This window comes from Prunus mume, linkage group LG1 (assembly GCF_029339155.1).
Source record: "Prunus mume cultivar Tortuosa linkage group LG1, ASM2933915v1, whole genome shotgun sequence".
NCBI classification, from domain to species: Eukaryota; Viridiplantae; Streptophyta; class Magnoliopsida; order Rosales; family Rosaceae; genus Prunus; species Prunus mume.
Genome location: NC_142698.1, coordinates 14744826 through 14767047, shown reverse-complemented (window position 1 = coordinate 14767047; position 22222 = coordinate 14744826). Strand labels below are relative to the sequence as shown.

The window sequence follows — 22222 nt, the reverse complement described above, 5'->3', positions numbered from 1 at the left end:
TGATGGGTTGCGATGGATAAATATTTGAATGTATGTAATTGTGTGGTGGTATTGGTTTTTGTGTTATTAGTAGGAGCCAGGATAGATATGAAAGAGCTACGTGTGGCTTGATCCCTTAGTAGGGTACGTAGGCAGCCTGAAGTTACTAGGTGCAGCCACATATTAGACCCCACTTAGGTGGTCTTATTGGGATTGGTTTGGACCTCGTTGTTGGTCCCAAAACTTGGTTGAATTGAGGCTTGTCCTGGGGACTAAGTGAGTGAAGGTGCGCGTGAGTAGATTTTGAAATTGCTATATGCATGTTTAATGCATTAAGTTATTTTAAGAACCTTGTGGGCAGTTTTGCTAGAATCAGTTGAAGGTCGGAGGCCATTTATGTAAATTGCATGAGATTGTATTGTGCATGCTGCCGGTTGGAGTTATAAAATGCGTTTTATGCAGGTGGAAATTTTGGGGAAATGTTCAATTTATAGGGAGACTCACAAATTTGTAAAGTCTCGTGCCCTTAATCCTCTATGGCAAATGAGGACGAGATTTAAGGAGTGAACCCGCTTGGGTGTGATGCCGGGTCTCCGCAGGTTCGCCTGGTTCCGGGAAATTCGGACGGTCCTCACAATTTAGAGCATCCACAATCATGCTCTCTATTTTTTAGTTAAATTTGAGCTAAAAACATTTAAAAAAAATTATTTTAGGAGCTCTCTATAAAATTTAAACTTCAATCATGCTCTTCAATCATGCTCTCTAGCTATGTTGCACGGACACGGGAACGCGACACGGCTAGGACACGGCAATTAAAATAATAATTAATTGTCAATACTTCAATATTACATAATTCCATAAAACAAAACAAATAACTCATATAAAATACCAACACACAAAAAAAAACACACATCAAAACATAAGACTTTTATTATTTGTTGTGTTTCTCTTAAAAAAAACATAAGAAAAGAAACTTCACCTCACCACCAAGTCCAACTCTTCTATTGTTATGGAAGGAAATAAAAAAAGAAAATAGAAAACATAAATAAAAGCATTTGAAAACAAAGGAAAAAAAATAAACACTCACCTTTGCAAAAACTGGAGAAGTGGAGGAGCTGCTGCAACGTAAGAAATGAAGTGAAGTGTCTGCTACTTTCGTGAGATTCATTTAGGTTTAAAAAAGTCTTTTTCCACTTTCAACCCATCTTTTAAAAAAAATTCAAATCAGTCCACTAACGTTTCAAAAATCATGTTTAGACCCCTATTTTATTTTTAAAATTTCAATATGGTCCTTGTCGTGTCTTGACCGTGTCGGAGGCGTGTCGGGGGCGTGTCCGAGCCGTGTCCGAGTGTCGGCGTGTCCGACACTCCGACACTCCGACACTCCAGCATTTTGAAGTGTCCGTGCAACATAACTCTCTAGTTTAGGGAATCATAAATGCTATAACTCTTTTTTAATTGGTCCATCTCTATTAAAAAATCATCTAAAAAATAATAAACATTAATTAAAGGTTTGACATACTTATTAAATAAAGCAGCATTAAATTATAGGGAGCCACTAGGAGTATTTTCTCTCTCCTCAGATTTAGGAGCTCCAAGAGGTCTCCCTATTTTAGGAGGTGGATATGGAGCATGGTTAGAGTTGTATTTTTCCAAATCCTCTCTAAAATTTGTCTAAGGAGGTGGTTTAGAGAGCCCATTGTGAATGCTCTTAATAGTACATCAGTTTTGTGTACACCACAGGATCACTAATAATTAAGCACAAGTCCCTAGTTATTGTTTAATATGACCAAATAACCCCTAATCAGATGTGGAAAAACTGAACAAGTTAATATAAGCTTAAACTTCTTTCCTTCACTATCAGTGCTGCTAGCTTTAACATGTCACCCTCTCATAAGAAATTGTTAAGACAACTAGATCACTAATTAAATTGAAACACAATATCTTAACACGATTGAGTTCAAGCCTCATCTTAATATATTCGAATAGAAGAAATAGGGGTTTAGGGTTAACAGAGACATTTCAACTACCATAAAAATATTAAGATTGAATAACGTGAATCAGCCAAGTTATGGTCGAATAATTGAATAAGGATTACCTTTAATCCCAAATGCATCGGTCCATGAATAAAAATACTTGTAAAAACAGAAAAAGGTCTCTTCCAAGTTTCTATTAAGAGGGACCATAACATACTGACACTGCACGAATGCCAAAACTCGAACCAGAACTTTTCCTAAGGAAGCAATTACTCTAAACTACTATATTAGTGGATCCTTTGTTTTTTTAATTTTAAATGAGTAGATGGGGAAGGAAAATTTGAATATTCGACTTTGTTCAATGTTGACAAAGAAGTATCACTAAATCAGGATAAATCATATACCTAATAATTGAAACACCAGTTACCAGGTTAAAAAAAAGATTTCCAACATTCTCATCACATATTTCAAAACGGATTCGATAGTTTTGATTGTTGTTGAAGAAAAGGTTAATGTCTGTAAGTAGCAGAACAACCAGCTCTGTCTGCTCGGAATAAATAATTTGCACCCCAGTGGAGAAAGGTGGGTTCTCCAATTTAATTATGTGGGGGAACAACAGAATAAAGAATGAGACAGAACAGAGTCATAATAATACGTAGTTTTATAAAGCTTATGCAATATACCCCTCCTCCTTAGGTCCACAGCAAAGTTGACGTTTTAAGGAGATAAAAAACTGTACCAAGAACATGGCCAAGTTGTTACTAATCCAATATTTTTGGTCACCAGTTAAACACTTAAGTCTCAAGGACCAACGGGGCGGATTAAGGCTTCAAAATTTCCAGAAATATTGCCAAAAGAGTCTCAAGGAATGGTCTTCTGCTGCCCCAAAAAACAAAGGAATGGGTTTGGTTGGTGAAGTCATTGAAAAAGAAAGCAATATCTGTCAAAAGGGTAATTGCCTAATCAATGATCATTAAATAAGATTGTTGTAAAACATGTTTCCATCACCATCTTTTCATTATTGATACTCTAAAGGAGCCTCTTAATTATTCATTTATAAATTAATATCCCACGCAACGCTCACGCATTTTTACAGGCGGCTATCTCCTTTGTATTTTATTTTATTTTTATTCAGCATTTGACTCTTACCAAAAAGTCTCGTATTGAATGCTTCAAAGCCAGACGCCTAGAGAGAAAACATTTACACTATAGATGCCTGCAATAATTCTTTGCATAAGCGTGTGTGTCGTTAAGTACTTTGGTCTTTTCGCCATGAAAGTTCCCTTTGAGCTCTATTTCTTCAACCTTACTTCTTCTCCCATGCAACTCCTCTGACGACGATGAGTAGAATGGACAGCCGCCTACTTAGCCTTGCCAAATTTCATATCTTCTGTACTCTGTCACTTGCTGCAATCATCTTCATCATCTATGCCGATAGCATCATCTATAATGACTCCGAAAAATCGGTTGAGTTGAATGATAAAGCTCCTTCTCCAGTGCTGCTGCAGACTCATAGTTCTGCAGGCCATTTGATCAAGTCTGATATAAATCGCATAGCCCTGCGTTCCATGCAGGAAGAGACCCATGAGGTTGGTAGAGAAAGTCCTCTTGTTCCTCCTTTCAATGCCACAGAAGAGGAAAGAATCGCTTGGTTTCGGAGCAAGCTACCCGAATTTGAGATTTTCAAATCAGACAAGTTTGCAAGGCAATTCCACGGTCGTGTTCTGGAATTCTTTAACAAGTGTGAGGGGCAGTTCTTTATGACATGGATTTCACCAGTGAGGTCCTTTGGAAGCAGAGAGTTTTTGTCCATGGAGAGTCTTTTCAGAGCCCACCCTCGTGGATGCTTGATGATTCTCTCGAGAACTATGGACTCCCGACGTGGTTACAGAATTCTGAAACCGCTGCAGGATCGTGGGTTCAAGGTTCATGCAGTGACACCAGACTTATCATTTCTGTTCAAGAACACCCCAGCTGAAGCCTGGTTTGCTGAAATGAAGAGAGGCAAAAAAGACCCTGGTGAGATCCCATTAGCCCAGAATCTGTCTAATTTGATGAGGCTTGCAATTCTATACAAGTATGGAGGTGTTTACTTAGACACAGATTTCATAGTTTTGAATTCATTCTTGGGGTTGAGAAACTCAATCGGTGCACAAAGTGTGGATGTGGCATCTAAAAACTGGACTAGGCTAAATAATGCAGTTCTGGTGTTTGATATGAATCATCCCCTTCTGTACAAATTCATGGAGGAATTTGCCTTGACTTTTGATGGGAATAAATGGGGGCACAATGGTCCCTATCTGGTGTCCAGAGTGGTCCAGAGGGTGCAAAACCGACCAGGTTACAACTTTACAATTCTACCCCCTATCGCCTTTTACCCCGTCGATTGGAATAGGATTGGGGGACTGTTTAAGAAGCCAGGAAGCCAAGCTCATTCTCGATGGGTAAAAGCAAAGCTACTTCAGCTCAGCGGGGAGACTTATGGGGTACACTTGTGGAACAAGCAAAGTAGCCGAGTCGTGATTGAAGAAGGAAGCATTATGCAGAGATTAATCTCCGATCATTGTGTCATTTGCAGTGACATATACAGTTCTGAAAGAATTTTCTCAAACGAATAAATGGTGAAGCATCTTCAACCAACCAACTGTGGCGAAGCCGCAGACTGGAAATCGATACAAGCCTCCTATTTGTTAGCATACTCTTGCAGGAATTAGCTACGATTCAAGAGCTATGGAATTCCCTTTCTTTTCTTTTTTCATTCTTTTTTTCCATTCATATAAAGTTCAATGTCTTTTTCACTTTCATTTTGAATCTTCTGCCCCAGTGTAAGTAAGATCATCATTTCATTGTAAATCCATGATTCTGTAAACGAGTTGTGGCAGACATTCCCTGTCTCAATATGTTAATAGAAGCTAACCCTTTTTTATTTTTTGATATAAATAAACAAATGAGGTTTTCCTGTATTACAAGTTTGCAGACAAATACTAATATTTTCTTCCACAAAAAGCAATCCTAAGCCGCCTCAATCTTAATCTCAATCTAAATCCTCTGCATCTCCATAACCCAAATCCGGGCAATCTCCTAAATGACTTTTTCCTAGTCAGCTTGCGGTTGCCAATTCTTACCTCTGTATTCCGGAAGCCACGCTCTGCATCCCGGAAGCTACCATCTGAAGGAAACTTACTTGGTCCATCAATCCTAGATTCATTTAGTGGTCCAAACTGCTTGATGGATTGCCATGGATCATGCATTTCATTTTCATTGTCTGTATCACTGCCCCATAGAAGAATAGGCTTAATTATGGATGACCCACTGAAATCCTCAAAATGGTTGGCCAAACTTGTATGCTCCATGTCAAATAATCTCCTCAACGATGTGTTTCCTACTTTCATCAAACCTAACAAACTGCTACTTTTTCGAGCTGAAGAAAACGAGGAACAGGAAGCAGCTGAGGAAGAGGAGGAAGAAGACGAAGATGAAGACCGGTAAAGAGACTTCTGATACTCTATAATCCGCCTTATCTTTTCTTTTTGAACTTCTGGATCAACAAGGCAACTGATATCATCATCCTTCTCTTCGGTTATTTCCGATGAATTCATCATAGTCCTAAAGGTCTAGGGTATTGGGACCGGATAAAGGAGCAGACAAGATGCAGGTTTATGAAGAAGAAGCAGAATAGTGAAGGAAAACACCAGCGGAAGAGACTAAGGCGGCAATAAATCCCTATAAACTATAAAGAATGTTGAAAGCCGGCGATACGAAAGCATTTGTTTTTCCTACCATGTGTTTCCAGGAAGGTTTTGTGGCCAAAAAGACAAGACAGGAGGAAAATAGCCTATCTAGATTTTAAACAAATAAATAAACAAGTGAAGTGAAACACAAAGCATATCTGGGAAACTGTCCTTCCAAACTACAAAAATAAACACATATGGAAATTGAAGTTTAAAGCTTAATTCAATTCACTAATACCAAGCAAGACCAAGAAAAGTATTGATCAAAGACTCATCAAATAAAGCAATTCGAGGTACATAAATTACAATTATAAATAAAAATCAAAGAGAGTGGGCTCAACTAGCTACGACAGAGACTCATCAATTTCAACCTTGACAATTGTATCGTCTTCAAACTTATCTTTCTTAGGGGGAGCCACAGGCACCGGAACCCTAGGTGGACCTCTTCCTTTGTTCTTGTTCCGAGGCCTCGCCTAAAGTTCAAATTTTTATTTTTCACAAAATATTCAAAATTCAGAAAAACAAATAAAAAATCATAAAATTTCATGAAATTCATGAGCAAAAGGTGATGAGGAAACGGTCAAAATCAGAAATTTGACTTACATTGCCATAAGAGTGATTGAAACGCTTTCCTCTTTCGGTTTTCTTATCGCCCCTACCGCAGTACACTGAAGAAGCAGAAAGCAAAAATCAGGGAAAATAAGAGCGAGAGAGAGAGAGAGAGAGAGAGAGAGAGAGAGAGGAGTTCGGAATTAAGGTGTACCTGAAGGGACTGATGGAGTGGTAGCTGTGGAGACTGAGAGCGAAGCTGTGGAGGAGGGGAGAGAAATGGATAGGGTTTCAGACTGAGAAAACGAAATGCGAGAGCTGAAAGTGAGCGTTTGAGTGGGGATTGGAAGAGCTCCGAGTATCAGTGACGCCATGGTTGAAGCTTGAAGCTTGAAGCTTGACGCTTGAGAGAAAGCGGATAAGGTTTCCGAGGGAAAGTGTTGTGTTTTAGGAGATGACTCCTGTTTTAGAGACCGTTGTCTTGGGCTGGCATTTCAATAGGCCCAAATTGGGGTTCATTCACAAGGCTCAAGCTCATAGTTAGGTTGGGTCTTCAATTGACAATGAAAGAAAATTGGTTCGGCCTTCCGAGTTCCAACCAGTAACATTAGAATCATATGTATCCAGAGATGTTATAGGTACAATGAGAAATTTTGTGATTGTTTTCAAAATGTGGTGGGTGTGCTAATCAAAACCTTAGGTGCGTTTACAAATCCCTAAAATATTCTCATCATATGCATTCAAGTAAGTGATTCTCTCCTACATGATGAACTTACAATGTTAAATTACTGTTGAAAGATGTTTCAAGTTCGAATGCCTCATTTCTTGTCACTAAAACAAAAAACAAAGCTATCTGATTGGCGAGAGAAAGGATGGAATTTCTCACCCAGAAATAGGAGTTCATTTCCTAAGATGATGAGAATGCCCCTCTTTAATATTGTTGTTGGATATAAACAAGCTGAAATAAGTAGCTAGAAATTGACACAAGGATGTAATTGGTATTTTAGTCCAGATATTTAAAGATTGATTCATCATTGAAACAAACATTTTTATACCAAATTTAGAATACACTAGATGCCAAAAAAATTGCCAAATTAAGGACCAGCACTGCACGAAGTGTAGACCAGTAACATGCAGTGGTAAATCATACATCAGAAACCTCCTATTTCAATTTCCGCTACTATATACAAGTAAGGCCGTACTTGGCCAGACCGCGCCTCATCAAGAACAATGCTTTCCCCGAAAAAATAATCATTCTATCCTACTCTTTTGAAGGTGAAAAAAATGTCTCAGAAAGTGTTTGATTATAGGCTACTTAGGCGCACCCCAAAATATCCTATCTTCTCCACCATCTCATTTGCTATCATATTCTTCATCATCTATGCAGACAACAATGTCTTTAACCTTCCCATGCATCCTGTTGACCTGAGAATCCATGAACTTTTTCAAGATCACAACACTCGATTTCCTGCATGCCACAGCTTTCCATGCAGGAAAATATAGATGCAGTTGCAGAGGAAGTTCCTGATCCCCTGGTTCTCCAGAAAATGTCACAAAAGGGGAAGCTTCCGGAACTGCAGATACTCAACTCAAACAAGCAGTTTCATGGTCGAGTACTTGAGTTCCTCAACCATGGATGCAGTGTTCAGTTCTTCATGATATGGTTTTCACCAGCAATCAAGTTTGGCAAAAGAGAATTCGTGGCCATGGACGGTCTCTTTAAATTCAATCCTAAACGGTGCTTGATGATCCTATCAAAAAGCATGGATTCAGGAAGTGGATACAGAATCCCGAAGCCGCTTCTCGATCGAGGATTCAAAGTAATAGCATTAACACCAGACCTGCCCTTTCTAGTCAAGAATGCTAAGTATTCAGGAAAATAGAAGAGAGAGAGGAGAGAGAGAGAGCTTTGAGAAATCTGAAGATGATGAGAATCAAATCTGTTTTTCTCATTACCACTATACACGTACAGTAGAGCCTTTATACTTAGGCTTTGCTTAATGGTTAAGCATAGCTAACAGCCCCTAACAACCTTCACGTGTTTAACATAACTAATTACAGACACGTGTCACACTAATTCTAATCATTAGCTAAACAGCCCCCCTCAATCTCAGAGTAGGGACCTAATCTGAGATTGGTACAATGCTTAGAGAAAACTGGACCATGAAGCCCCTTAGTCAGGACATCAGCAACTTGCTCATCAGTTGGTATATACTGAACTAAGAAATCCCTGCGCTGCACACGCTCCCTGATGAAATGGAAATCAGTGTCGAGGTGTTTGATACGGGAGTGATATATAGGATTGGAGCTCAGAGCCAATGCCGACAGATTATCATGCAATCAGAATAGGAGGTTCAGACAAATATACATGGAGATCAACAAGAAGCTGCGGATCAGACAACATCTGCTGAGGCATTAGCAAGAGCCTTATACTCGGCTTCAGTGGAACTTCGTGAAACAGAACCTTGCTTCTTCGATTGCCATGAGACCGGGTTAGACCCCAAGTACACCACAAAGCCCGTAGTGGATCTGCGAGTGTTAATATCACCCGATCAGAATCACTATAAGCGAGGAGGAAGGGACAAGCGAATAAGTAAAACCATGACTGAGTGTGCCTGTAGATAACGCAGAATCGTTTCACTAAGAAGAAATGATGCTCGGTAGGATTAGTCATGTATTGACAGACAGTATTAACTGAATGGGCAATGTCAGGCCTTGTAAAGGTAAGATATTGTAATGCACCCACAATGCTACGATACTGTTTTGGATCCTTCAAAGGAATACCATCAGTGAGTAAGATTTGTGTGTGAGGTTTCAGAGGTGTAGGACAGGGTTTACAAGAACTCATCCCAGACTTTGCTAATAAATCAGTAGCATATTTCTGTTGACTAACAAAGATGTCTCCATTAGACTTATAGGAAATCTGAAGACCAAGGAAATAAGTAAGGGTGCCCATATCCTTGAGCTCAAACACTGCACCCAGCTCTGTAATTACCTCCTGGATGACCTGCGGGTTTGAGCCAGTGAGAATAATGTCGTCAACATAGAGCAACAAAACCACAATAGCTGAGTCGGAATACTTCACGAATAAACTAGGATCACTATGAGACATCTTGAACCCAAGCGCTGGAAGAAAACCAGTGAACTTAGCATTCCAGGCCCTTGGAGCCTGTTTTAAACCATACAACGACTTCCGAAGTTTACAAACATAGTCAGGATGGTGAGGATCTTCGAACCCCTGAGGTTGCTTCATATATACTTCCTCCTCAAGTTCCCCATGTAAGAAGGCGTTCTTTACATCCAATTGGCGAAGAGACCAATGATTGTAAGCTGCCAAACGAGAATGATGCGAACTGTAGCATGACGAACAACTGGGCTAAATGTCTCTTCATAATCAAAACCAGCCTCTTGACTAAAACCCTGGGCAACCAGTCGTGCCTTATATCTAGAAATGGAACCATCAGAGTGTCTTTTCAACTTATAAATCCATTTCGAACCAACAATGTTTGTATTAGCAGGAGGAGGTACCAACACCCAGGTACCTTGCATCTGTAATGCAGAAATCTCTTCGACCATGGCCTTAGTCCAATCAGCAGAAAAAGAAGCAACACGATAGCTAGAAGGTTCATCCAGAGAAGTAGTGTCATGGATACTGGTATAACATATGTAGTCAGAAAAATCCTTCCTTTGAACAACCCCAGTTTTAGACCGGGTAAGCATAGAATGAGAAGGGCTCACAAGCAGAGTCAACAGAACACTGGGTTGTCTGAAGCAGGAGAAGAAGAAGGAATAGAATCAATAGAAGGTAGAAGAACTTGTAATTGCTGCTCCGAAAGAACAGGGTTAGAAGGCTCAGGCTGAGACAACGCAGGAGAGGCTAACAAATCTTCTGCTCTGACAGGCTGGAGTAAAAGGCTCAGGCTGAGACAGCTCAGGAGAGGCTAACAAATCAGGAGTTGTAAGACTAGGAGCACTAAAGGAACTATGAGAAGCAAGCACCGAAGGTGATGTAGCAGACATAGGAACCAGCATAGGAATAGGGGAGAGAACAATTGAAGGAGAACAGGATGAGGTAGGCAGAGAGAGGTGGGGCTTGAAAGGAGGCTTGAAAGGAAAAATGGTTTCATCATGAATAACATGTTGAGACACCAAGAATTTGCTAGTGGAACAATTGTAACACAACACTCCTTTATAGCCCAGTAGATACCCCATGAAAACACACAGAACAGTGCGAGGTTGAAGCTTAGTAGTATTAGTGGCTCTTAAACAAGGATAGACAGCAGTACCAAAGACACGAAGGTGTCTTATATCAGGATGCCTATGAAGAAGCCTATAATATGGAGATTGATTAGAAAGCACCTTACTAGGCATGCGGTTAATCAAATAGGCAGAATGGGCCATAGCATGAAACCAAAATTGATCAGGCATAGAAGCTTTTTGTAAAAGGGTTATAGAGGTTTCTAATAAGTGGCGATTCTTCCGCTCAGCAAGGCCATTCTGTTGGGGTGTGTAAGGACAGGAAACTTGATGAACAATGCCATGAGATGCAAGAAATTCATTGAATTGAGTGCTCATATACTCACCACCACCATCACTCTGAAGAAACTTAATAGAAGCATGAAAATGAGTTGTAAGAAAAGCAACCAATCTGGTAAACATTGTAAACACCTCAGACTTGGCATAGAGAGGATATAACCACAGAAAACCAGTGTATTCATCAATGAAAGACACTACATATCGATAGCCAGAAATGGAGTTACATGGAGAAGGACCCCAAACATCACTATGGAGTCTATAAAATGGAGACGAAGCCTTATTGTGATGACTAGAAAATGGTAACCGATGCATTTTACCATCTAGACAAAAAGAACACAGCTTAGAAATTGAATCAGATACCACTGGGATTTGAGCGACTGTAAGCATGAGTTGAACAACTTCATTCGTAGGATGTCCAAGCCTACTATGCCAAAGAGATGAACGAACTTTCTGACCAAGAAAAGCACTTGTCTGTGACTGAGAAGCTTGGCTACTAGTACCAACTGATGATAAAGAAGTAGGAATAGGATACAAGCCATGCTCACTCTTGCCCTGGAGAAGCTTCTTGTTGGTGACCTTGTCCTGTATTAAAAATCCAGATGTATCAAAGATCATGCGACAATTATTGTCATGACATAGCTGATACACAGATAAGAGATTTGCTGTAAGTTGAGGCACATGTAAAACTTTAGAGAGAGTTAGAGAAGAAGAGGCAGTGGGAATATGAGATTTGCCAATATGAGCAATATGCAAACCTTCCCCATTGCCCACTACAACATTCTCAGCTGAAGTACAAGGTGTAGCATTGTGCATTGTAGTCATGTGTGGCACCATATGGTGACTCGCTCCACTATCAGCAATCCACACCGCATCAGGAGAGAAAGAAGCCTGAGCAGCCATAGCAGTGAGAGAGGACGGAGGAGGAGATCCCTGATAGGCATAGTTGGAGCGATGATAGCAATCCAATGCACCATGGCCCTTCTTGCCACAAATTTGACACTCAATAATGGTGGAGCCTTGAGATGAGGTAGAATTGCGAGAAAAACAATTTGCAGCTGTGTGACCTCTCTTACTGCAAATTTGGCATTCTGGAACAATTCCGGACTTAGGAGGACCCTGAAATTTATTCGGAAAACCACGACCAAAAGGCCTAGAACTAGAAAATCTGCCTCGGCCACCAAATGAACCAGACGATCGACCATGTGTATGTGAACTCATATAACCAGTAGGAGAAAAGGAAGGCCTGAATGAGTGGGAGAATACGGCCTGAGAGAGATTATGAGACGGTGTAGAAGAGGTAGATCCAGTATAGGTAGAAGAATGGCTGAACATACCAACCATAGGAGAAGGGGGCAAGAGTACACGAGACTCAGCGGCTTGTTCAGCTGCAAGCAAATGATTGCGGAAATCTTTGAAAGAAAGGGAAGTGTCACGAGCAAGAAGCACAGTTTTGATCATGTCATACTCAGAAGAAAGGCCATTCAACACAAAGCAAGCATCAAATCATCGTCGAGACGAAACACAAATGACAAGTCGATCACGGACATGTTTGAGGCGAAGTAAAACTTCTCAATAGAATCAGCGCCTTTTTGAGCAAATGAAGCTCCGTTTTCAAGAGATTCACACGAGCACGAGACACGGTAGCATATCGATCATCAAATTCATCCACGCCTCGAGAGGCGCCTTAGATCCGATCACGTATTCGATCGCCTCATCGGAAAGCGTTGCAATCAACAAGCTCAGAACGCTTTGTCAACCTTCAACCAGTCTTTATAAGCCGCGGTGATTATCGACGTGACGCCTTCCTCATCGAGAATTGCATATTTCGGTGGAGCAACACTGGAGCCATCGAAATGTCCGAAGAGCTCATGACCTTCCAACACAGATTCAATCTGATATCGCCATTTCAGATAGTTGCCATCCATCAAACGAATGGTGAGCATGCCAAGGAGGCCATCAAGCTTGAGAGTTGAAGTCGCCATTAAAAAAAAAACACAGAGAAACAGAGACGAAGATGAGGAATTGCAGAAAACACGAGAAGAATCAGAGGAATCGGAAGAATCGGAGAATCGGATGAGAAGAAACCAAGAATCAGAGGAATCAGAGAGAAGAAACCAAGAATCAGAGGAATCAGAGAAATCGGATGAGAACGAGAAGAAAAGAATCCAAGAATGTCAAAGAGACGAAGATGAGGAATTGCAGAAAACACGAAGAATCAGAGGAATCGGATGACAGAAGAAACCAAGAATCAGAGGAATCAGAGAGAAGAAACCAAGAATCAGAGGAATCAGAGAAATCGGATGAGAACGAGAAGAAAAGAATCCAAGAATGTCGAAGAGAAGCAAGGAAGACTCATATGAGATCTAGAAGACGGCGGAAGCAAAGAAAATCCCAAATCGGACCATGGCTCTTGATACCATGCTAAGTATTCAGGAAAATAGAAGAGAGAGAGGAGAGAGAGAGAGCTTTGAGAAATCTGAAGATGATGAGAATCAAATCTGTTTTTCTCATTACCACTATACACGTACAGTAGAGCCTTTATACTTAGGCTTTGCTTAATGGTTAAGCATAGCTAACAGCCCCTAACAACCTTCACGTGTTTAACATAACTAATTACAGACACGTGTCACACTAATTCTAATCATTAGCTAAACAAAGAACACCCAGGTGAAACTTGGCTTCAAGAATTATGACTAGTCTCAGACAACTGTGTCATTTGCCCAGATATGTATACTTCTTAAGGAAATTTTTGTGCCATAAGATGGTGAGGGTGAAGCATATATGCTTAGGCATTTGACTCACCTAGTCACATCACATGTAGCAGAAGAGAACCCACTATCCCTCTAGTAGATGTTCATAGTTCCATTACAGAGAGGGTCGCGGGTCGCGGGTGTGGGCAAGGGGTTGTCGCGGCCTGGTGGTGGTGGTCGACTAGCGAGAGAGAAGGAAGCAACTGCGTGAGGTTTTTAAAGTCAGAAAAAAACAAAAAGAAAGACCCGCCCAGGCTCCCAGACCCGCCTAGCGCCTAGAACCGCCTAGGCGCCGCCTAGAGCCGCCTAGGCCGATTTTTCGAATCTGAAGCAAAAGAAAAGAATTCATAGCTATTTGAATCTCCCAACTTGAAGCAGATTCTTGTCGTCCCATACTATCAGTTTTCGGATTGAAAAATCTTACATCTTTGCAAGCATCAACACTTGAAAGATACTCTAGCCTCCCTAAGTAGACCAGTAACAAAGGTTCAAGCTTTACCTGCATACAGCTTGCCTGGATGGCCCCTGATAAATAAAAAACGGTGATTTGAGCATAACCCATCACCATAAAAGCATCTAACTTCAAGCTCAATCCCAGAAACTTAAAACTTTTGAAGTGCAAAAATTGAATCCCCATGTTACCTTCATTCAAAGAGCAAGAGAGAGCAAGAAACGGGGGTACGAATTTACATTTTATGTGTGTGAAACGGTTAATGGGTAGTAGCTGCCGAGATTGAGAACAAAACAGTGGAAGAGAGGATCCAAGTCGCAAACGAAATTCGAGCTTGAGATAAACCGTGTTGGTTTGAGAGCGAAAGTGTTTTAGAGACCGTTTGGTGGGCTTTAGGCTTGTATTATGAACTCCAAAGGCCCAAAACGATTGGCTTCATTCACAGGCTCAAGCCCAAAAGATTTGCATATACCTTTTTCACCCAACAAAAAAAAATAAAAAGTATAGAAGTATAGAAGTATAAATTATAAAGGGCAGTTTGTAATTTAAAATGGTTCTCTAAAATTCTTAATGTTCTCAGAAAATCCAATGAATCTTAATAAAAAAATAGATTTTTTATTTATAACTTTCAACTAATAAAATTATGGAATTCTTACGTGTACCCAGAAATTTAATCACTGTTCTAATCAACGGGATCTAGCCTAGTGATCTAATCAAATCCTCAATGCATTTTAAAAACCCTAAAATTGCTCATGTTCTAGGAGCAATGGTGTTGTTGGAAATGACAATATTGGAGGCCCACTTGAATGCGAGAGTTGATTTCTACCTATAGGCGAGCCAACAAAGCTATTTGGTTCGTATGATGAACATGTCCCTCTCTTTGATAATTATTGTTTGATTGATCCAATGATGTAAGAGGTATAAATAATCAGCAAGCTGTAATAAGTAGCTATTAAATCTGCCCTTTTCATATATATTGACCACCTACTTGATTCAAGGATGTAATTTGTATTTATGTTTGTCAAAATGGACATGAAAGTTCGATCCATTAACATTGTTTTGAACATTAAAGCAATCAAAAACACTCATAATATTTGCTAAATATTTAGTCCTCATAACTGCAATACGTGCCACATACATTCACGTCTAATTCTTGCAAAGAATATTCAAATCAGACCCATGTTTAAATCATTTCAAGCTCGTCCACACCATTGCTTTAAATCATACACTGAATAGAAACTTATAAATACCACTTGGCTTGATCACCATGGCTCCTCATCAAGATCAATGCCTTCTCCAAAAGAATCCTCTCCCAATTCTACACTCATGACAGTCAAAAGAATGTCTCACAAAGTGTTGGATCACAGGCACAGCCACCTTAGCCGCACCACGAAATCCTCCCTCTTCTCCACCATCTCATTTGCTGCCATCTTCTTCATTATCTATGCAGACATCTTTGTCTCCAACCTTCCCATGCAAACAATTGACTTGAGAAATCATGAAGTTCTTGACCATAATCATGACCAGACTCAAGTGCCTCAAGAGCAAATTGAGTCAACCTTCATAACTGATCAGAGCACGCCACAGCTTTCAATTCAAGCAAAGATTGAGGAACTTGAAGATGAAATTCGTGATCCTCTGGTTCCTCCAGAAAATGCCACAAGAGTGGAAAGACTTGTGTGGTTCCGACGAAAACTGCCCGAGCTAGAGATACTCAAGTCAAACAACTTGTCACAGCAGTTCCATGGTCGAGTGCTCGAGTTCCTCAACAATGGATGCAGCCTTCAATTCTACATGGTATGACTTTCACCAGCAAAGTCATTTGGGGAAAGAGATTTCTTGACCATGGACACCCTCTTCAAATCCCACCCTCAAGGATGCTTGATGATCATATCAAACTCCATGGACTCAGCAAGAGGGTACAGAATCCTGAAGCCTTTACTTGACAGAGGGTTCAAAATACTTGCAATCGCACCAGACTTGCCCTTTCTTGTCAAGAACACACCAGCTGAGTCTTGGCTTGAAGAATTAAAGAGTGGCAGGACAGACCCAGGTTACATCCCATTATCTCAAAACCTAGCCAATCTGATTAGGCTTGCAATGCTATACAAATATGGAGGTATCTACTTGGACGCAGACTTGATAATTCTGAAGGATTTATCTGGGTTGACGAATGCAATTGGAGCACAAAGTTTGGATTCGAGTCCAAAATCTGGAACAGACTAAATGGTGCAGTGATGATCTTTGACATAAACCATCCAATTCTGCTAGACTTCTTAGAAGAATTTGCTACGACTTTTAATGGGAACAAATGGGGTCTCAATGGACCTTACTTGGTCTCCAGAGTAATTGCTAGACTAGAAGGGAGTGGAAGGTCACTGGATTATAACCTTACAATATTGCCTCCTGAGGCATTCTATCCATTGGACTGGATTAAGATACACAGGATCTTCAGGAAGCCTCAGAGGGAATCGGAGTCAAAAGCGGTGGAAATCACACCAAATGAGCTAATTACAAGGGAGACTTATGCTGTGCACCTATGGAACAAACGAAGTAGACAGTTGGCCATTGGAGAGGGAAGCGTCATGGCGAGATTGATCTCAGAGCACTGTGTCATTTGCCAGGACCTATATGTTTCTTAAAGAAAACTTATATGCTGTAATATGGTGAAGGAGAAGCTAATTCAAGCAAAGTGACTCATCTGTGGCAAAGCCTCTGCAGAACTCAGAAAAGAAAAGGAGCTCTTTGTTCAGAAGTAAAATTAAATTGATAGTCTTTGAAGCTTGAATAAGTCCCAAGGCTATGGAAGTTTTTGTTTAATGCATTGCCAAGCATTTTTTATTTTCTGTCTTTTTGGTTTGAGATATTCTATTTCTCCAGTTTCAAATGTAAAAAGACCACGACTTTATATATGTAATTTTAGATATTGTCAAAAGTATGGTAAATCTGTTATGAGCATTTCTGTTTCGATGAGTGTTCAAATTTAGTAGAAAAGCTCCTCTGCATTTAGAGCCGGTGCAGTTTCCTGCATTTTAAAGAGAAATAAACCAACCAATCAATCCTATTGCTTTAATCACTTCACTTCAGCATGCACAAAAACTTTCTGATGCCATCAAGTCCTTTTTCTAGTGATCCATTTCTGGATCCACAAAATAAAACATAAATTGTGAAACTAGATACAACATACATATATAGACTCATTATAGAAGAGGAATCAATTACATAAATGACTGATAAACTTGATGGATGGCCAACAAATTTACATTAATGAGAGTGAATGCTATAGTATGTCTGTATGACCGTGAGAACGAAAAGGGCCACAGCAGCAACGAATGATATGATACTCCATGGACTAGAGAAGTATGTGCGGTAAAGGAAGTTTATATGTCTCCTAAATCGCACCCTAGTCGATATCTTGTGTTTTCTCCACGGCAACCAGGACTTACAGTATGCATTCACTTGGTCACACAACTTGCCAAAACAGAAGTCCTTCACAACAACCATGTCCAATATAGTTTTGAATTCAGTGAAATATTCTTGGTCTCCAACACTATTGTGATTTAATAGATTTATGATCCCTCTTTCCCTTAGTAGTTTTATATCCCGTGTGGAACTAATGAGACTCTTCATGAGGATCAAATACGACGTAATATGATGCGTACTTCTAAGGCTGCATTGCTCAAAAGCGATCAAGTTCCTAAAGAGTGTATCTGATGTCAAGTGAATGTCGACTGGTGGAATTCTGATTATTCCCTTGACGAAAGTTATGTTTAACAAATGGTCCTCCGACAACCCTTTTTCAAACTCAATCCCAGCCCTTAAAAGGTTTGAAGCGCTAAAATTGAATCCCCATGTTTTAATATTGGTTGCAGCTGCTTGTTCAGGTCTAGGAATCCCTGAAGTTAGATGTATTGCAGAAACATGTTGAATGTGAGAAGTCAATTCAACAGAGACTGAGATTGACATATGACCAGGTCGGATCTCTGTAACACTGCGTTTCAGTTGGTGATCTGTTGTTGTGGAATCTAAATTTGGGAGGTAGAATTTGTGCAAAAGATGAAGCAAATGATGGTTTTTTGTGTCAGGCTCTTCTTTTGTTGACTTTTGGTTCATTTCAAAGAACTTAAGAGCAAGGCTAGTGACAGAGTTTGGTGTACCCTTAAGACGAGACTTCATAGCATCATACAAACTTTTGAGAATAAAGAAGGGGATCTGGTTTTCAAGTAATATCAGATCATGGCGAAGAGCTGCAATCATCCAAGCACTATTGAATATTGGATCAGATTCGTCTTCTAACTTCATATTTAAGTGTTGGTCATACCTGAGGAAAAGTTCCAATATAAAGCAACCATCTAGTAACATGATTTCTGCTAGCACGTTCTTATCAATGTGGTCTATCTTTTCGGAATAGCATCCACGAACCTTTTCATCTAAATCATAAATAGCATTGGTACACACTTCTAAACATTGGAGGGATTGTTGATGATCTTCTATTCGTGCAAAAAAATATTGCATGTAATGCCATTTATGATGTCTCATAGCTACGAGGGCATGGTTGCCTAGATGGAAGGGTCCAATTGAGACAACACGAGAGTTGTATGCTTCATCCTTGACTTTTCGAAGGTTATTTGGAACTTTATAAATGCTCAAGTTTTCTGACCCTGTTGCCACTTTCTGGTGAAGTTTTTTAGTAATCTCCCGCTTCCATTCGTTCTTATCAGTTGATTCTGCCTCCTACCATGATTTTATAGGACAGCAATGAAACACAAGTATAACACATGGATGACTAAAAAAAGTTACAAAAAAATTGCAATATTGTTGAAACAACTGCATCTGAAACTCAAATCTAAATCTTACCAGTTGTAGGATGTCCTCATTGTTCATCCCAGCAGATTTTCCTTTTCCGTTCAGCTTCCAGTATGAGCTTCCTGAGGGACGGAATATTGCCTTTTATAGCCCTATTATGATTAAATATAATTATAGAAGACTTGTTCCTATCCCCATATTCTTTATCAAGTTGACAATAGGTTATTTAATCGTACTTTCCTCCTCTGCGCTCCCAAACCTATTGTTTTCTGAGAACTTCAAGTTCTCAAACAGACCAAGTCAATCATCAAGTTTTTAACTTTTGCTAAATTTATTAGTTAGAAATTTTGAACCTTTTTATAATGGAAATGTTGTGTGTAAAAGTTTGTCAATTTATTATATTAGGCTCAACCATCCTAATGTCTCTGTCCTTAGAAGTTGACTTTAGTCCTCAATCAGCTTTGACATCTTAATCTCAGAAACTCCAACAAGTTAAAAAGAAATATATTTCAATGTCAACGGAAAATACTTACTGATAGACTTTACTCTTATATGGCCATATGTTTTCTGAAAGTTGAGAAGATCTCATTCAATCGTACTTCCCTTCTCCTGCCCTCCCAAATCATTTTTTCTTTCCTTTTCGGAGAACTTCTAGTTCTCAACATACCAAGTCAACAATTAGGTTTGTATTTTCTTTGCCAGATTTATTAGTTAAAAAATATTTCAATTCCATAATAGCTGCTTGTGTGTTAAAATAGTCAATTTATTTTATTAAGCAAAACCATCCTAATGGATGCCCCTGTACTTTTTTCTGTTGGAGAAAAAAAAAAACTAATTAAACATGAACTTCTAAGTTTAATCCTCAATCAGCTTTGACATATTCCTCTCTTACAGAAGAAAGCTAAACATACAGCAAATATTTAGATCTTGCAAGTAGCAGTGGTTGTTGCAGCTCTTAAGTTAAGATGCCAGAATTCTTATTTCAATATAGATCAGCAAAACCCTTTGTTTTGCTTGCTCATCTATCCTATTGTCTACCACTGTTGTAGAAAGAATTTCAAGAATGCCCTGGGACCCTTTCTAATAAGAAGCAATTTGCTATAACATGGTGAAGGTGAAGCTACTCGAGCAAAATTTGTATTCTTTGATGTTTCAGTAAGTTTTCTATGCTTTGGCAAACATTTGTTATTTTTCTGTCTTGTTCCAGATGTTTCCTATTTCTGTAGTTTCAAATGTAAAAAGATCTTTACTTTATGTGGTTGTAGATATTAATATACAACATTGTTTGAATTCCATTCGAATATTTTTTTCAACTTGCATCCTTGTTGATGAATGATCCGTGGTATTAATACCATACAACTGCACATGCATACATAAAATCTGCGAAAGATTATAGACTGATCATTTCTAGGGGAGGCCAACTGATTAAATCATATAAAAGCTTGATATAAACTCATTGGCTAGATGGTCCAACGGGAACCCTCCAGCTCCAGACCAAGAAACAAAGAAGCAGCATGGGACAAGTAAAGATCAGCTGGAAGGGTCGTGCATGGTATAATATGTCTGTAAGAAAGCGAGAATGAGAAGGGCAAGCGCACTCAGCACTGATAAGAAACTCCATTTAGCAGTGAAACGATTCTTCCAAACGGTCATAATTTCACTTTGAAGTTGCACCACAAAAAATACTTTAAGCTTGTTAAAATGGTACCAGGGCGTCTTGTGTTTGTCCACTTGGTCCCTCAATTTAGCAAAGTAGAAGTCGTCCTTGGGAACAACATCCTTTACCATAGTCTCAAATTCACTCAAAAATTCAGGGTCGCTAAACCGATTATGGGCTATGATCTCTTTGTCCAGAAGCAGCTTGAAATCTGATGTGTTACTTATGAGACTCTGCAGAAGGAATGCTTACGATGTAACTCCATTTGTACTGCTAACACCGTACTGCTCGAAGGCAATGAGGTTCCTCAACACTGAACTCGATGCGTCGGCAATGATCAATTGGGGAATGCTCAGTCAGGACTCCGTTGTCGACATTTATGTTCAACAATTTGTTGTCGTCCCAAGCCGGAATTTGAAACTCGATAGCAGCCTCCAGAAGTTCAGAAGTGCAATACTTGAATCCCCACTTGTTGCTTGATGTATAATCAGGTTCAGAAAGGCATGAACTAGTTTGTTCCTCAGTAATATCGTTGAGCACCACACTAGGTACTGATACAGCTGTGAGGAAGTAAAATTTGTGCAAGAGATCGAGTAAATGCTTGAAGTCTGTCCCCAGCTGATCCTTCTCGTCAGGTCTTGGCTTTCGGCTCAAAGGGTCAAAGAACTTGGGAGCAAGGCTAGCGACAGAGTAATTCTTTGTGGCACGAGGCTTGACAATCTCATACAAACGAACCAGAATAAAGAAGGGGATCTGGTTCTCAAGTAATCCCAGGTCATGCTGAAGAGCTGTGATCATCCAAGCAGACTTTCGTACTGGATCATGTTGGCCTTCTTTGTTTACTTCTACATTGGCATGGCACCTGACGAAAAGTTCCAATAGGAAGCAACCGTCAAGTAACATTATTTTTGCGAGCTCATTCTCGTTGTATTTGATAGTTTCGGAGTAGCATTGACGAGCCTCGCCACATAACTCATAAATAGCATCAACACAGCATTCCAAACATTCCTTAGACTCTTGAGGAATATTTGTTTGCTGAAGAAAGCTTATCATGTAACGCCATTTATGCTCTTTCATAGCATCTACAAAGTCGGGGTTTTCTTGATGGTAAGGTCCAATTGAGACGACGCGTGGATTGTAGGCATCCTCATTCACTTTTCGAAGTTTACTTGGAACTTTATAGATGCATGCATCCACTGTTTTCTTCCCTCCTCCCATTCTCTGTCTGATCTCCTCTATCAACGTAACTTTCGTTGGGATCTCTTTGTCTTCCAGCTGTTTTGAAATTGGATTAGAGGAAGAAGAAAATTAAAGTAAGCAAGTCCAGAAACAAAGAGAAAGAGGGAGGAGGTCCTTACAATTCACATAAACACATGTATAAGAGAGAAACAGTAGCTCTCAATTACCTGTTGATCCTTTTTCACTTCTGATTGAGACATGTCACTAGATTTTCCCTTTTCTCATCGGCTCCGACCACCAATCTAAGCTTCTCAGGCCACTGATCAATCGTCGAAATTAACTCTACGATCCAAGTCTCCCATCCGAATCGCCATATGGTTCTTGAAATTTCCTAGCTCTCACATATTAATTAATTAATCTCTCCGGAAGAAAAACCAAGAAGCATATATATTAATTTATTTGGACCAACCATACATTTGTTCGTATTAATTCTTACTGACATTTTGATCCAACAAGGAGGAGCCGGGATGGAATAAAAATGGTCACATGCTTACAAGTTATAGCTCAATCTGTCTGTTCGGTTTTTTTTTTTTTTTTGTTTTTTGTTT

The 22222-nt window shown here is 39.7% G+C and overlaps 6 protein-coding genes and 1 pseudogene across 6 annotated transcripts in view; 2 read left to right on the top strand and 5 right to left on the bottom strand.

Moving 5' to 3' along the window:
* Positions 1-22222, bottom strand: part of LOC148921092 (uncharacterized) — a 93862-nt gene that overhangs the window by 4062 nt on the left and 67578 nt on the right.
* Positions 3296-4918, top strand: LOC103343036 (uncharacterized). Its single transcript, XM_008246706.3, has one exon. It carries the CDS (start codon positions 3296-3298, stop codon positions 4571-4573), a length of 1278 nt encoding a protein of 425 aa, XP_008244928.2. The 3' UTR covers positions 4574-4918.
* On the bottom strand, positions 4850-5741 carry LOC148921099 (uncharacterized). The gene has a single exon (XM_089053861.1). The coding sequence runs from the start codon at positions 5555-5557 to the stop codon at positions 4940-4942; it is 618 nt and encodes a 205-aa protein (XP_088909987.1). The 5' UTR covers positions 5558-5741; the 3' UTR covers positions 4850-4939.
* On the bottom strand, positions 5891-6669 carry LOC103343035 (small ribosomal subunit protein bTHXc). The gene is made up of 3 exons (XM_008246704.2): positions 6450-6669; positions 6290-6354; positions 5891-6159 (listed from the first exon to the last, which is right to left on the bottom strand). Exons 1-3 carry the CDS (start codon positions 6607-6609, stop codon positions 6031-6033), a joined length of 354 nt encoding a protein of 117 aa, XP_008244926.1. The 5' UTR covers positions 6610-6669; the 3' UTR covers positions 5891-6030.
* Positions 15299-16922, top strand: LOC103343045 (uncharacterized; annotated as a pseudogene).
* Positions 17237-18856, bottom strand: LOC103343044 (UPF0481 protein At3g47200-like). Its single transcript, XM_016796928.2, has 2 exons — positions 18830-18856; positions 17237-18706 (listed from the first exon to the last, which is right to left on the bottom strand). The coding sequence occupies exons 1-2, from the start codon at positions 18854-18856 to the stop codon at positions 17237-17239; spliced, it is 1497 nt and encodes a 498-aa protein (XP_016652414.2).
* Positions 20109-21874, bottom strand: LOC148921098 (UPF0481 protein At3g47200-like). The gene is made up of 2 exons (XM_089044136.1): positions 21842-21874; positions 20109-21710 (listed from the first exon to the last, which is right to left on the bottom strand). The coding sequence occupies exons 1-2, from the start codon at positions 21872-21874 to the stop codon at positions 20709-20711; spliced, it is 1035 nt and encodes a 344-aa protein (XP_088900262.1). The 3' UTR covers positions 20109-20708.

Coding starts and splice junctions, on each gene's coding strand:
- LOC148921099 (XM_089053861.1), bottom strand. CDS start 5,557: ATGATGAATTCATCGGAAATAACCGAAGAGAAGGATGATGATATCAGT.
- LOC148921098 (XM_089044136.1), bottom strand. CDS start 21,874: ATGTCTCAATCAGAAGTGAAAAAGGATCAACAG. Junction 21,711..21,841: donor AAGTGAAAAAGGATCAACAG/GTAATTGAGAGC, acceptor ATTTCAAAACAG/CTGGAAGACAAAGAGATCCC.
- LOC103343044 (XM_016796928.2), bottom strand. CDS start 18,856: ATGAACAATGAGGACATCCTACAACTG. Junction 18,707..18,829: donor ATGAGGACATCCTACAACTG/GTAAGATTTAGA, acceptor AAATCATGGTAG/GAGGCAGAATCAACTGATAA.
- LOC103343035 (XM_008246704.2), bottom strand. CDS start 6,609: ATGGCGTCACTGATACTCGGAGCTCTTCCAATCCCCACTCAAACGCTC. Junction 6,355..6,449: donor CACTCCATCAGTCCCTTCAG/GTACACCTTAAT, acceptor CTGCTTCTTCAG/TGTACTGCGGTAGGGGCGAT. Junction 6,160..6,289: donor TCAATCACTCTTATGGCAAT/GTAAGTCAAATT, acceptor TTTGAACTTTAG/GCGAGGCCTCGGAACAAGAA.
- LOC103343036 (XM_008246706.3), top strand. CDS start 3,296: ATGAGTAGAATGGACAGCCGCCTACTTAGCCTTGCCAAATTTCATATC.